The 12,527-nt window shown below is 39.8% G+C and overlaps 1 protein-coding gene across 1 annotated transcript in view; it reads right to left on the bottom strand.

Moving 5' to 3' along the window:
* malrd1 (MAM and LDL receptor class A domain containing 1) overlaps nt 1-6,987 on the bottom strand; it is a 64,026-nt gene extending 57,039 nt beyond the window's left edge. Inside the window, exons 1-4 of the mRNA XM_013912315.1 lie at nt 6,810-6,987; nt 5,080-5,211; nt 4,909-4,997; nt 4,665-4,829 (exon numbers count right to left, since the gene is read on the bottom strand). Coding sequence (XP_013767769.1) covers nt 4,665-4,829; nt 4,909-4,997; nt 5,080-5,211; nt 6,810-6,987 — 564 coding nt within the window. The remainder of the gene's footprint in view (nt 1-4,664; nt 4,830-4,908; nt 4,998-5,079; nt 5,212-6,809) is intronic.
* Nucleotides 6,988-12,527: the final 5,540 nt, after the last annotated feature.

Here is a 12,527-nt window from a genome sequence, read left to right as displayed (position 1 = left end):
TTTTGTATTTTTTGTTTTTTTCTCTGCTCAGTTTTACTATCTTAGATTATACATTCAAGAGAGTTTGGATTTCCACTGTATTCCTGGGGGATTGAATTTCCAAGGGCTGCTGCTGTCCTGTTGGACTATTAGTATCAACACGGATCAGAGATGCGTGCATCGTGGTCGAGGTGTAGTCATTCTCTTTTCAACTCGTTTATCAAAGATGAGAACAAAGTCAGCATTAGCTCAGAATAGGTTAATTAAACAAGTATAATTCAAGTGATTTTATTCTTTTTTTAATTCTGCTTTTGCTTTGCTCCTTGCTTTTTAAGCCTTTGTGAAACAGTAAAGGTAAAAACCTGAGTATTAATCTGCATTAGTATAATGCATATATTACAGCTCACTCCAGCCTCATGCAACAGACTCCTGGAGTTTAGTTTTCCAAGTCACTGCGCTGATCTAGAGGGGAGCTGCCATTAACAGGTGTGGCCATAGAATTTATTTTGACTCCCAAGGCTACTCAGGGACAAGGGGACCATGGAGATATGTGGGGTAGACACATGGAGGAGAGAGGCAGCTTGAATGCATTGAGTCTCCTGAGTCATTGGCTCCATCTAAGCTCTGCACTGCCTGCTGGGGAAGACGTGTAGTATCAGAGATTAGGACTTTTTAAACAGAGAGCTGCTCCAGACTTCCTGTACAAGAGTGCTGATCCCACAGATCGACATTCATAGTGTACCTAATGAAACGGGCAGTGATTTTATATCATATGTGACTTCATTTGTATTTTATTTTATTTCTTAAATGACAGATAACCAGATACAGTTCTCATTTATTTATTCAATGTGAAAAGAGCTTTGTTTAGAGCAGGGGTGTTGAACTCCAGGCCTCGAGGGCCGGTGCCCTGCAGGCTTTAGATCTCGCCCTGGGTCAACACACCTAAATCAAATGATTAGCTCATTACCAGGCTTCTGGAGAACTTCAAGACATGTTGAGGAGGTCATTTAGCCATTTAAATCAGCTGTGTTGGATCAAGGACACATCTAAAACCTGCAGGACACCGGCCCTTGAGGCCTGGAGTTCGACACCTGTGGTTTAGAGTCATCGACAGATATAAAAATGTCCCTTAGCATTCTAATATTTGGGATAAAGTCTTTTTCAATTAAATAGTTATTGTCACAGTCCCACCACTCATAATTCCAGCTCTGTATCGGCATACATACAGAACGTTTGTGCTTCAAAAAGCCTAATTCAACCGTTAGCTCTTTTAATCCTCACCCTCTTTCTAATCCTCTCACAAATGTATTGGCTTCTACTGAATATTAACTTATAAATAACACTTTATGGGCTTCTTATCAACAGAACAGGCTGCTGCAGCTCTGCTACACAAACAGAGCCTACATGAGCATGTTGGACCGTGAAGCTTTATTAAACCTTGTTTTTGCAGAATGCTGTTATATTAGCTGATCCTAACGTTTGTGGGTTTTGTAGTGCCTGTCTTTCTTAAAAATGTCAGGATCCATTCAGTTCCTATTAAATTATTTAGAATTTGAGTAAGGATAATATTATTAATGTCTTAAAAATCGTAATCGTTATTACTGTTAATATTCATATACCCATTCAGTTTTCATATTTGTTCTCACTAAATACTTGTTTTTATATTTATTACAACAGGTTGTAATAAGTATGGGAATAATATACAAAAAAGAAGCAACAACAAAAATAGGTGGATAGATGAAGGAAAAAAAGGAAGAAGAAAAAAGAAATCTAGCAAAGACCTGACACATGACCTGAAAGAGACACCTGTCCCTTCAATAAATCCGTCTACGGTTCACTGAAGTCTCATCAGAAATGGTCTCAGTGGACGGGAGCCTTTGAAGAAGCCCTTCTTAAGGATGGGAGACAGGGGGAAAAGGCTAATGTCAGCCAAATTACACAAGGCTTGATATAAAAGTGAACAGCATGAAATGATGAATCCAGAATTTTGGCTCAGATTGTTGTCAATGTGTACAGAGGAGGTCAGGAAAGAGATACAACAGTGAGTGTCCGCAGCCTTTTAGACACAGTGGAGGCTCGGTCATGGTTTGGCGCTGCATTTCAGCCATTGGTGTCGGGATCATGTCCAGTTTGATGGAATTGTTAACAATTCATCTGGAAAGAGTCTGATTGACAACAGGTTCATTTTTCAGCCTGACGATGACCCAGAACACTCCTGCTGATGCATATTTGGATAGAAAAAAGCACAGAGGAGCAGCATCAGTCATGGATAGGCCTCCCCAGAGCTCGGACCACAATATTATTAAAGCCGTGTGGAATCATCTTGACAGAGAACAGAACAAAAGGCAGAAACATTCAAAGAACAGCTTTAAAAGTCATTCAAGAAGTCTGGAGAACTATTCCTGAAGACTTAAAGAAATTACAAGAAAGCTGCCTAAGAGTTCACGCTGTACTGAAAAATAAAGGTGGTCACGCTAAATATTGACTTTTCAGCTCATTAGTATTGCAAAAAAGTCTGTTTTTGCCATATATATTGTAAATCCATGTCTGTTTACATATATCTGACTAAATAACTACATCTATTATCCCTTTTCCTAGATGAATAGGAAGAAATGCTCTGTGCACCCTACTGAACATTACAACACATTAAAACAGTAATGTGTTGTTGTTTTGGTCAATTTAGGACCTTAACTGGTTCACACTGAAATCTAATAAAGTAAAAATATATATCAAAACTACAACTATTACAAATAAATTAGATCTGATCAATCAAGCTCACAGATTTGCAGTGTAAATGAAGCCTTAGTCAGAGTGCTATCAGAATAATATCATAGACACGCTGATCAAAGTCCACAGAGCAGCGTTTATCTGCACCGGTGCAGTTTTACAGCCTGTCATTTATGACTGATCTCAGCAAACAGTAGATTGCGTCATCAAGACTGCTCAGAAAAATAGAATTTCCATCAGTCACACATCTCAGATGGTTTTTCTTTTACCTCCACAAGTGAAAATTGAGGTCACAAGGGTAATATAATCTTCAGCAATGAGTTTACATAACTGTTTATTTAGGATTTCACAGCTGAGCCGGAGTGTTTATCTGATCCAGACAGTGTGCCCCCGCTTTCTTAAAATCTTGGGTATTTTTATCCACAGAGTCATGTCGTTATTGTGAGTAGAAGCAGCACAACAAAACACCCTTAATCATATCGCAGATTAGATTTTCATCCTCCAGCTTCTGGAAAAAATTTTTATATGGGTGATATATTTTTTGTTGATCTTACAAGATTCAAGCTGACCAAATGAAAAGTTCTACCGCTACACAATTAAAGAGCAAATCTAACCTCAAGGTGCAGCCCATAAAGCAAACTGACTGAAACTGAAATCACGGCAAATGAAAATCCAATTAACCAAACTACCTTGGAAACAGGAAGTGGATTAATGGAGGGGAAAGTGAATGTTAGCAGAGAGGTGGCCTCTCTTTACTCCCGCTGCTACTGGTCGGCTACATCACAAAACTGAGCGGGCACTCCTGGGTGACAGATGGTGAAGGCAGAGAAGAGGGGACGGTGACACACTGACATTGTCTCAGGACACTGGAAGGACACAACAGCAGGCTTCACAGGACTCCAGATGGCCTCTTAAGAGTAGGTCACTACCCTCGCAGTGGATATAAAAAGCTCCTGTCGTGACGCTTACTTCTTCTGTGACGACTTCGCTAGTTACAATAAACCCTACACTGCATTATTAACACTGTATACCATAACACCTACTAAACCTGTGAAAGCCTTTGAACCAGATTATAGTAAAACATCAAGAGGTTATGATGTAGGCCCAACGTCATGACAAGCATGACTTTTGACCATTTATTGGGATGACCTCCATATAGTTCAGATGTTTTCTCCACCAGCTCCTGATGAGGCAGCACCGGCAAAAGCCAGAAAGAGCCTAAGCCTGAGAGCTCATTTATGTGGTCAGCTGTTAGCGCCTCTAAAGTAGAATAAGTAGAATATCAACCAGGGCAGGTCCTGAGCGATTAGCTAATTATCTGGCTTTCTCTGTTGGAGGGGCCCCAGGCCACAATATGGCTGCTAGACACAAATTATTTTAGTTTATTATATGTTCCCAGGCAGAATGCTTCACTTTATCAAATTAGGTCTAGTTGCAGGGCTTAATGGGAACTTGATGGCATCAGCGCTCACAATCAAAAAGGTGTGCTTTCCACAAGAACATCCCGAGCTCTGGTGTAAATGTTCGACTCCTTAACCGCTAAATGCACCATCCCTTATGTTGCTAATTTTGTTTGTGTGCTGCTGGGGTCGTTTTTAAAAACACCTGTCTGCTGTGGCTGAAAAATGACTCAGATAAAAAAGATAGTGAATCAAGGAAGCAAAAGATGTTTGACTGCAAAGCCAAAGCAAGGGGATGCACAAAGTTGAGGGAAAATGCAATCATCTGATGATTCTCTTAAATGTTATTTAAGGAAACAATGATAAGAGCAGCTTTAAGATTATATTGTTTAAATTAAAGACAGTAGGTAGATTGTCAAGTTAAAAAGACAATAAATTATATGTTATAGACCCTGTTTTCATTCATCAGTCAAAGTGCAGCTCACAGGAAATTTGTGCCACCATGATCTGATACGGGACACGCTGTTAGTATTAGACAGTAATTACACTGTTACAGACCTGAAAACTGTCATTCCTGGAAAAGCGAAGGATTTCCCGCAGCCACGTATCCTTCTGTAGTCGAGTTGAGGGTTTCCACACTGCTGTGCTCCGACCTGCTGGATGAGTTTGAACCAGGACCTGAAGATCTCCGTGAGTTGCTCCAAAATAATAATAGAAACTCATCTGACAAGCAGAAATGAAAAGAAGGTGATCCGGTGAGGTCACATTGGTGGAGGCTGTGGTTTACTGTAGATTCTGTTACCTGGCAGGTGTGGCTGGGTGGGAGGACTGGACTTTTCAGGTCTGCTGTGGTTTTGTTTCCTCTGACGGGTAACAGGGACAGAAAATGTGCTGACGGGAGAGAGGAGGAAAATTTAATGGAAAACTTTCATAATAGGTGTTGTTATCATTTGGAAATGACAGCTGCTCCAACCTGATTTGTTGTTTGTGTGGTCATGTTTGAGTCCAGCGACCTCAGTTGTTCTGGACCACTGAGCCCTCATTTCTGAGCTTTGGATCAGGTCACAGAAACCCTCCTCAAAGTCATACCTCTCATACATTGAACCTGCAGCAGAAAATGGTAACACATATATTTCACTTCTGCTTTTTTGTTGTTAAGCCTCTGATGTAGTTCACGTCATTAAAGATTTAAGTGTAAACTGCAGTTTATAATTCAGAAGTGCCGTGGCGTATTTTCAAGATTAGCAACCATACAACAATCACCGCCCATTTATAGATCCTTGTCGACAAAATTTTATATCCATCATAAAAATGTACTCAGTAAAGCTTTCGATTAGATTGAACTTCTATTTGTTTTATTCTACTGATCTGGATTTTAGAGACCAGCCCTAAAGCTACAGATTTTTAGAACAAGGCTTACTCCTAAAGCGCTAGTAAGATTAATGATCAAAAAAAAGTTTTGTAACTACAGTACACAATAAATGAACAATACATGACCAAAGATAATAGTTCTTAATGGTTAAGGAAGAAAAAATATTATTTTAGTAAATGCACTTTAAGACAGTTGTTTATTATTTTAGTCCCATTATTTTGTTCAGTTGTATATAAGCCTGATAGTTTAGAGTGACACGTCATGATGACACATAGAGGTGGAAAGTAATGAAGTTCATATATTTATTACAAATATCTTTGCCTCCATGTCCTCCTTAATTACATTTGTGAATCCTCTCTGTGGTCTTCCTCTTCTCCTCCTGCCTGTCAGCTTCATCGTCAACATATCAGCAGATGTCTACACCATCTCAAACCAGCCTTGCTTCTCTAACCTTGCCTCCAAACTGCTCGACCTGATCTGTCGCTCTGATGTACTCATATCTAATCTCGTCTGCTCTCACTCTAAATCAGAATCTTAAAATCTTCAGCTGAGCCTCCTGTCTTTTTGTCAGCCCTCCAAACCACACGTCACATCAGGTCTCACTGCCTCTAACCTTTCCTTCCACTCTTGCTGCTATCTTTCAATCACAAATCACCCCAGACACTAGTCTCCACCCACTCCGCCTCTTCTCTATGTCTTTTGTGCAATGTCCAAATAACTGTACTTTCTACTCCTAACATCTTTAAAATAGGTTTGTTACTTTAGGCTTAAGACATCTGAGGGGCATTGTTGATTACTTCACATCACTGTGCACCTCCCAGACAACAGACATCAAACTGATGTGAAGCTAAATGGAAGGATCAATAACATAAAAGGCAATCCTATTGGTGAATCCACCATTCAAGGTGCACATGTTAATGTGTTGTGGTTGCAGTACTTCAGCATCTAGCTTAGCCATACTGAAGAGGAGTGAGCATAAAAGGAGTAATATTTTCAGGTCATTTCAAACACAATGCTTCGAACTGCTCAACAAATATCAGTAAACACACAAACTGTTTCTGTTTCGGTGCATTTTGTTACACACTTTGTGTAGCTTAAAGCGACAGGAGTTCTCAGGGAGAGAAAAGAAAAGTAAATGTGTGATAAGTTCGCTCTCAAAGATGAAAAAGGATGAGGATAAGTTGTTCTCCACTGCATTTAATATAAAGAGAAAATGTTTGATTCACAAGCAAATTTACAAACTCTATGAACTGAAACCAGATCGTGGATAAAAATAGATTTTTACTCTCGGATTTTTCTATACTGTGTGTCCATTTTCACATTTTACTCACAATTGTTTTCATCGCTGCTGTCTCCACAGTCGTCGGTGAAGTCACACACACAGTCCTCAGACACGCATAATCCGTGAGAGCAGGAAAAATCCTGGTTCGAACAGGTGTTGGCAGCCACTGGCTTGAATACCAAAGTGAAGGCTAACACCAGCCACACCAAGCCAAGCGGTGACGCCATCAGCAGCTTATTGTTTGCCCTTCAACTAAAATACCTAATTTTCACCTCTAAATGAAGCATTTTTCTGTCAGGACATGAGGAAGAATTCCTGGTGTAGAGCGGCTTTTCCTCACTGTGTACAGCTTACTCGGCTCCTGGATTGATACCGTACGTGTGCTCAGCATTCATGCTGTAAAGAGTAATAAATGGGTTTTATTGCTGTTACTCAACAAGGTCACTGTTCCTGCTCATGTGTTTAACATGGACACATGTCATGACAAGGGGACAGAAATAACCAAAGTCTCCTAAGCCCACATTTTATTGCCTCTATTTTTTTTTAAAATAATTTGGATTGAAATTAGATTCAGAAATGATCTTTACTCTGTACGTAAGTGACCGCATCTTGCATAATTGTGACAATACTTCATCTTTTGTGTGGTTTCCCTCTTTTCCTCCTACCTGGTAGCTCCATATATAACATCCTTTGTACAGTGTATCCCCTATCCCTCCTCTGCACCATGTCAAACTTGTCTCTCTAACTTTGTCTCCAAACTGCTCATTTCTAATCTTGTCCATCCTGGTAACTCCCAAATGAAAATCAGACCCTCTTAAGCTCCGCCTCCTCCAGCTCCGCCTCCTGTATTTTTCTCAGTGCCACCATCTCCAGACCATACATCAGGTCTCACTAGCATCTTGTAGACCTTCCCTTCCACTCTTGCTGCCACCCTGTCACAAATCACTCCTGGCACTCGCTTCTTCACCTCTCCCCTGCAGTGCCCATTTCTGCAGATAGTCGACCCAGGTGCTTAAACTCTTCCACCTGTATTATTTCTATTCATTCCATCTTCACTGTTACACTTGTCACTTTCCCATAAACAGGTATTCTGACTTGCGTCTACCGACTTTCATTCCTCAATCCTTCGTTCTCTTCTTCTTTCAATTTAGAGATTTGGATATTTTCTTTTAATAAGGACGATGTCTACCATTGTATGCATGAAAGCTCTCTTACTCCCAATAGTGATCATCGCACTCATGTTTAACTGATTTTTACAAGTTCAGCTGGGAAGGAGCCGGTTACCTACTATTATGTCAATAGTAGGTAACTTTAATAATCAAATGCAAATGAGACTTACAGAAAAGCCAGCAAAAGAAATATGCCACAAGATAAGATACATTATCTCTAATCAGTTAGATGAGATGAGCTAGGGAACGTATGAAGTGCTATAAGAGGATCATTAACTGTGTTCAGCAGGGCTCAGCTCCTCTATACAGTGAGGCATAATTTTATTTCACAGCAATCAATAAAGACAGCAACCTTAACACAGGCAAGCAGCAAGCCAGTACAAGAGTTGGTGTGGTTCAAATGAAATTAACCTTGAGAGAAAAGGCGAGCTTGACGGCCCCATTGTGGGATGAGGAACCAGTGGAACAAGGGAAATATCACGTCTGAATTGACCCCTGTTGGCAGCGGGCGTGCCACATGTAACACAGAGGCCTGCAGGCTGTTGTTTCTGATAGCAAACAGCAGTCAATCATTTTAACAGTGTCAGGATGTAGAAGTGGAAAGCATTTTGAGGTTCCAGATTTTTACATGTGGTAGGAAGAAACAAGAGTACCAATGTGGTCACTAATGGTGATTCATAACCACAATTAGCTGATTTCAACTAGAAAGAGTCATTAATATCTGCCAGCAAAGAACCGCGCAAAAAATCTTCACTGCTCTGTAACTCAAAGTGGGAAGTCATTAAAGAATATCTATGTTTTTTCATGCGGAACTTAATATTCAGAGCAGCTGGATATAAAACTAGTGTAACCAAAACGCTGATACTGCTCGATTAAATTTAACCTCACAAAAAGAACAGAGGAGGAAATTATACTGGGACAAAAATACATAATGACGTGATTACACATGCCCCCAGTGTTAGCATGCTATCATTTAATAAGAATGTTTAAAACTGATCGGGTCTGCACCTGGATTTTTTTTGTTTTTCAGTCACTCTGTCGTAGATTTGCTGCAGTGCTTTAGCTGGCCGGCCTCATATTTGGCTCTCAGTGTTTTTCTAATTGTGCTGTCATTAATTTTAACATTTAACATGATAACTGAGGCCTGTAGAGTCTGACATGTAGCTCTTGAGACAATTTCTCATGCACAGTTTGACCTTGGGGTAAATTTGTTGGGACATCCACTACTAGGAAGATGGTGGCACCCTGTTAATACACATGCACTCATGCTCCAGACCAGAAAACTGCCTAAACTTCTACTTTTGTAGAGGCCTCTAGTTACCCTTTTAATTTCTATGGGAGTACTGTACATATAGAGTCAGGTTTCAGAGTACATAGAGCCCCATGAAAACCTCTTTCACATGACTGGTGTTCATACCTCTTTTTGATTAATTCTAAAGTCTGGACATCAGTTAGCATTTTCATCAGTAGCTCTGAGGTGTGGATTCATATATGGGAACCAAATACATTTAATTATTAGTTACTATTAATATCTAGCTCTCTTCCATAGCATGTCTTTGTGCTGTCTTCATCCACTCACCCTCGACCGGTCGCGGCAGATGCCTGCCCTTCCCTGAGCATGGTTAGGTTGGATGTTTCTTCCTGTTAAAACGGAGTTTTTCCTTCCCACTGTCGCCAAAGTGCTTGATCATAGGGGGTCATCTGGTTGTACGGCTTTTCTGTTTCCTTTGTATTATTCTAAGGTTTTTACCTTACAAGATAAAACGCCTTTAGGGAACTGTTGTTGTGATTTGTCACTATATAAATAAAATTTAATTGAACTGAATTAGATGACTTCAATGACCAATCCAATATAAAGTTCAGAAATGTAAAGAAACAAAGAACCACAGCACGAGCAGCTAGGAGTAAACGGGATATCAAACAATGCAACTGAGTGCTGGACATAAGGGAGTTTTCACAGATGCTTTGAAAAATATTATTTACTCCCATCCATGGATTCAAATCATCAGCATGACTGGAAACAGGGATGTGATATATTTTCACAAAATTGTACCTCCACACACCCGTCCTGCATTTGTTCTTTGTCTTCCAACTAATGAATTCTTAAACTCTTGTGATTCATTTCACCTTAACTGGTGAAACAGAGGTCAAAGCAAAGCTTGCCCGTAAGTGACTTAAATGAGACAAATTTATCGTTGAGTCTGCCGGTCCTGGTGGGATTGATGCAGCCATTTGTCAAAGATTCGAACTAATCTGTTCCACACAGTCTTTTACATATTAATACAAAGCTGTGATGAAATGCTGTTCCTATTTGTAAGCAGAATGGTTTTCCTTGACATCAATTTTTTTTTTATTTTTTCTTTTGGTTATTGTTGGGGGGAGGTTACCTTCACACACCAGCAATGACCTCCGATTGGAAAATTAAGTTGCAAAACCCATTATTCTACAGGATTTACAAGAAAACTGGTGATTGCACTGAGGAAGGAGTTTATATGCAGATCCGCAGCAGAGCTGATACAATACAGGAAAAAATGGAAAACAATAAGTAAAATCTCCTAGAATTTCAATGAGGTGCAAACTTTACATTGGCAGATACTCAGTGTTCTTGTTCAGCAGCTGAATGAAAGCTTTTGCATTTTTAAAGGAAGTCTTCCTCTCTAAGAGAGAAAAAGTAACCAAAATCAAGTCGTGTTGTCTCATAATTCATAATCGTTTTTCTCACATCCCGCCGCCTTTTGACACTTCGTTAATTAGGACACATTGACAGCGGAGAACATTTGCATTTTGAATACAGCCAATCTGCTTTCACATCCTCACTCAAGCTGCGGCGATGTGCAACACCTGCTAATTTTCCTCAGACCTGAATCGAGTGATTCACTGCTGAGTCAAGTGATCATAACAGCTGGGGTTTAATCTTAACAGTGTACCTGTAGGAGATGGATCACTCAGCACCTCCAATCAACGCAGCATGAGCGCGAACATCCTGCAGAGCTCTGTGACCTGCCGTTGTGTACGAAGCAGCCGGCAAAGTATTGACAAATGAGCTCAATAAGCGCAAAGTGAGCCAGTGAACCAGACCGCATTCAGCACCTGAGTCTTATGCATCCTATTTGGCGGATCCTTGTCCCGCAATAATGCTGCCACCTGTCAGTATACAAGAGGCACACTGCCAGAATACTCAAGGTAAGTTGAAGGGAACCTGTTAGCTCTGCCATGGCTGCCATTAGTCGTGCTGTTCATCTGAAAATCAAAAATAAACACACAATAATGAAATAAACCTGTGACTATTCAGAGACCTACATCATTTTAGCACTTCTGAAGCATTAGTGTAGTAATGTTAATGTTTTCAATGTTATTAACTTTGTCATTTTCTTTTTCTTTCTTTTTTTTTTTTCAATTACATGGATGTAATTATATAATCTCGGGATATTTGGCAATACTAACACTTGTGAGGTCAGAATGATTTCTTATTTTTATCTGCAGTCTTATGAACTTTAAGGACACTGAAGGAAAACTAAAGACAGATGCATTTGTTGGTTGTCGCAAAGAGAGAACAATATGCAGTACGAGTAAAAAAGCAAGCCCCTCAAACATTTTCATTTTATTTTGAGATAAATTGACAGCAATATGCTTTGACATATCTGTGGTATCACCTTCTGGTTTGTTTTCTCTTTGTCAATGTCAATCACAACGTGAATGCAAACAAGTTGCACCGAAGTGCTGCACAGCAACAAAGAAAATACACAGAAAATATGAAGAAAATAATTCATTAATTTACAAAAAAAAAAAGTTAAGATATCAAGCTCTGTTTAATTCGAAAGGCAAAGCGTAGAGGTGGGTCCTTAAAAGCACCTTAAAAGTCTCGAGATTATGAACAGCTCTCCATTTTTTTTAATGGAGAGATGATTAACATATGAGTAAATCAAACAAACTTATACCGACTTTCTCTGTGATAGTTTGAGAATGAAAAGTCAACACAACATGTTGTTTCTTTACCACACAGACAGATGTTTAAAGATTCAGTGGAACAGATGTCACAACTAACACTCTGTTTCGTCCCTCTGCAGCCCCTAATCATCTCAATGTTTTCAGCTGGTGCTAATTGGCCACACCTAGTCAGGTGTGGATAAAAGCATACCTGAGGCAAGCTTCCCAGGAGCTCGCTTGTCTTTGCCTTTGTAACACTCTCATCCTAAACTGCCAGTGTACCACCTCAGTATCAGTTAGTAAGTTAGCAATGGCTGTGAAACTGAAGAAGTCACTAATCCGAGTGACGAAACGTTTCTCCCTCTGAAAGCGCTACGTCCTGATGAACAAGTCCTGGATGATGGAGCATGCACATTGACCACACTAACAATGGCTGGTACTAGCAGTCTGTTTGAGCCTTTCCAATGACTTTGCTATGCAGCCACACCCGCTTTAAAAGTTGCTCTGCATTCTGCTCGACTCATAAGGTGTATGAAAATATTTATTGAATATATAGTCTCATTTTATTGCATATAATTTGCAAGCTGTTTTCATTTAAAATCAGTATTTGAGTGAATGTAATTCTTAGTTACATCCCACCTTCACAATAAAGGAATATATCTGCTCTTTCA

The sequence above is a fragment of the Pundamilia nyererei genome, unplaced genomic scaffold, assembly GCF_000239375.1.
Source record: "Pundamilia nyererei isolate P.nyererei 1_Seehausen unplaced genomic scaffold, PunNye1.0 scaffold00087, whole genome shotgun sequence".
Taxonomy (NCBI): Eukaryota; Metazoa; Chordata; class Actinopteri; order Cichliformes; family Cichlidae; genus Pundamilia; species Pundamilia nyererei.
Note: the sequence above shows the minus strand (reverse complement) of the source record. Positions and strands in the feature narration are given on the sequence as shown.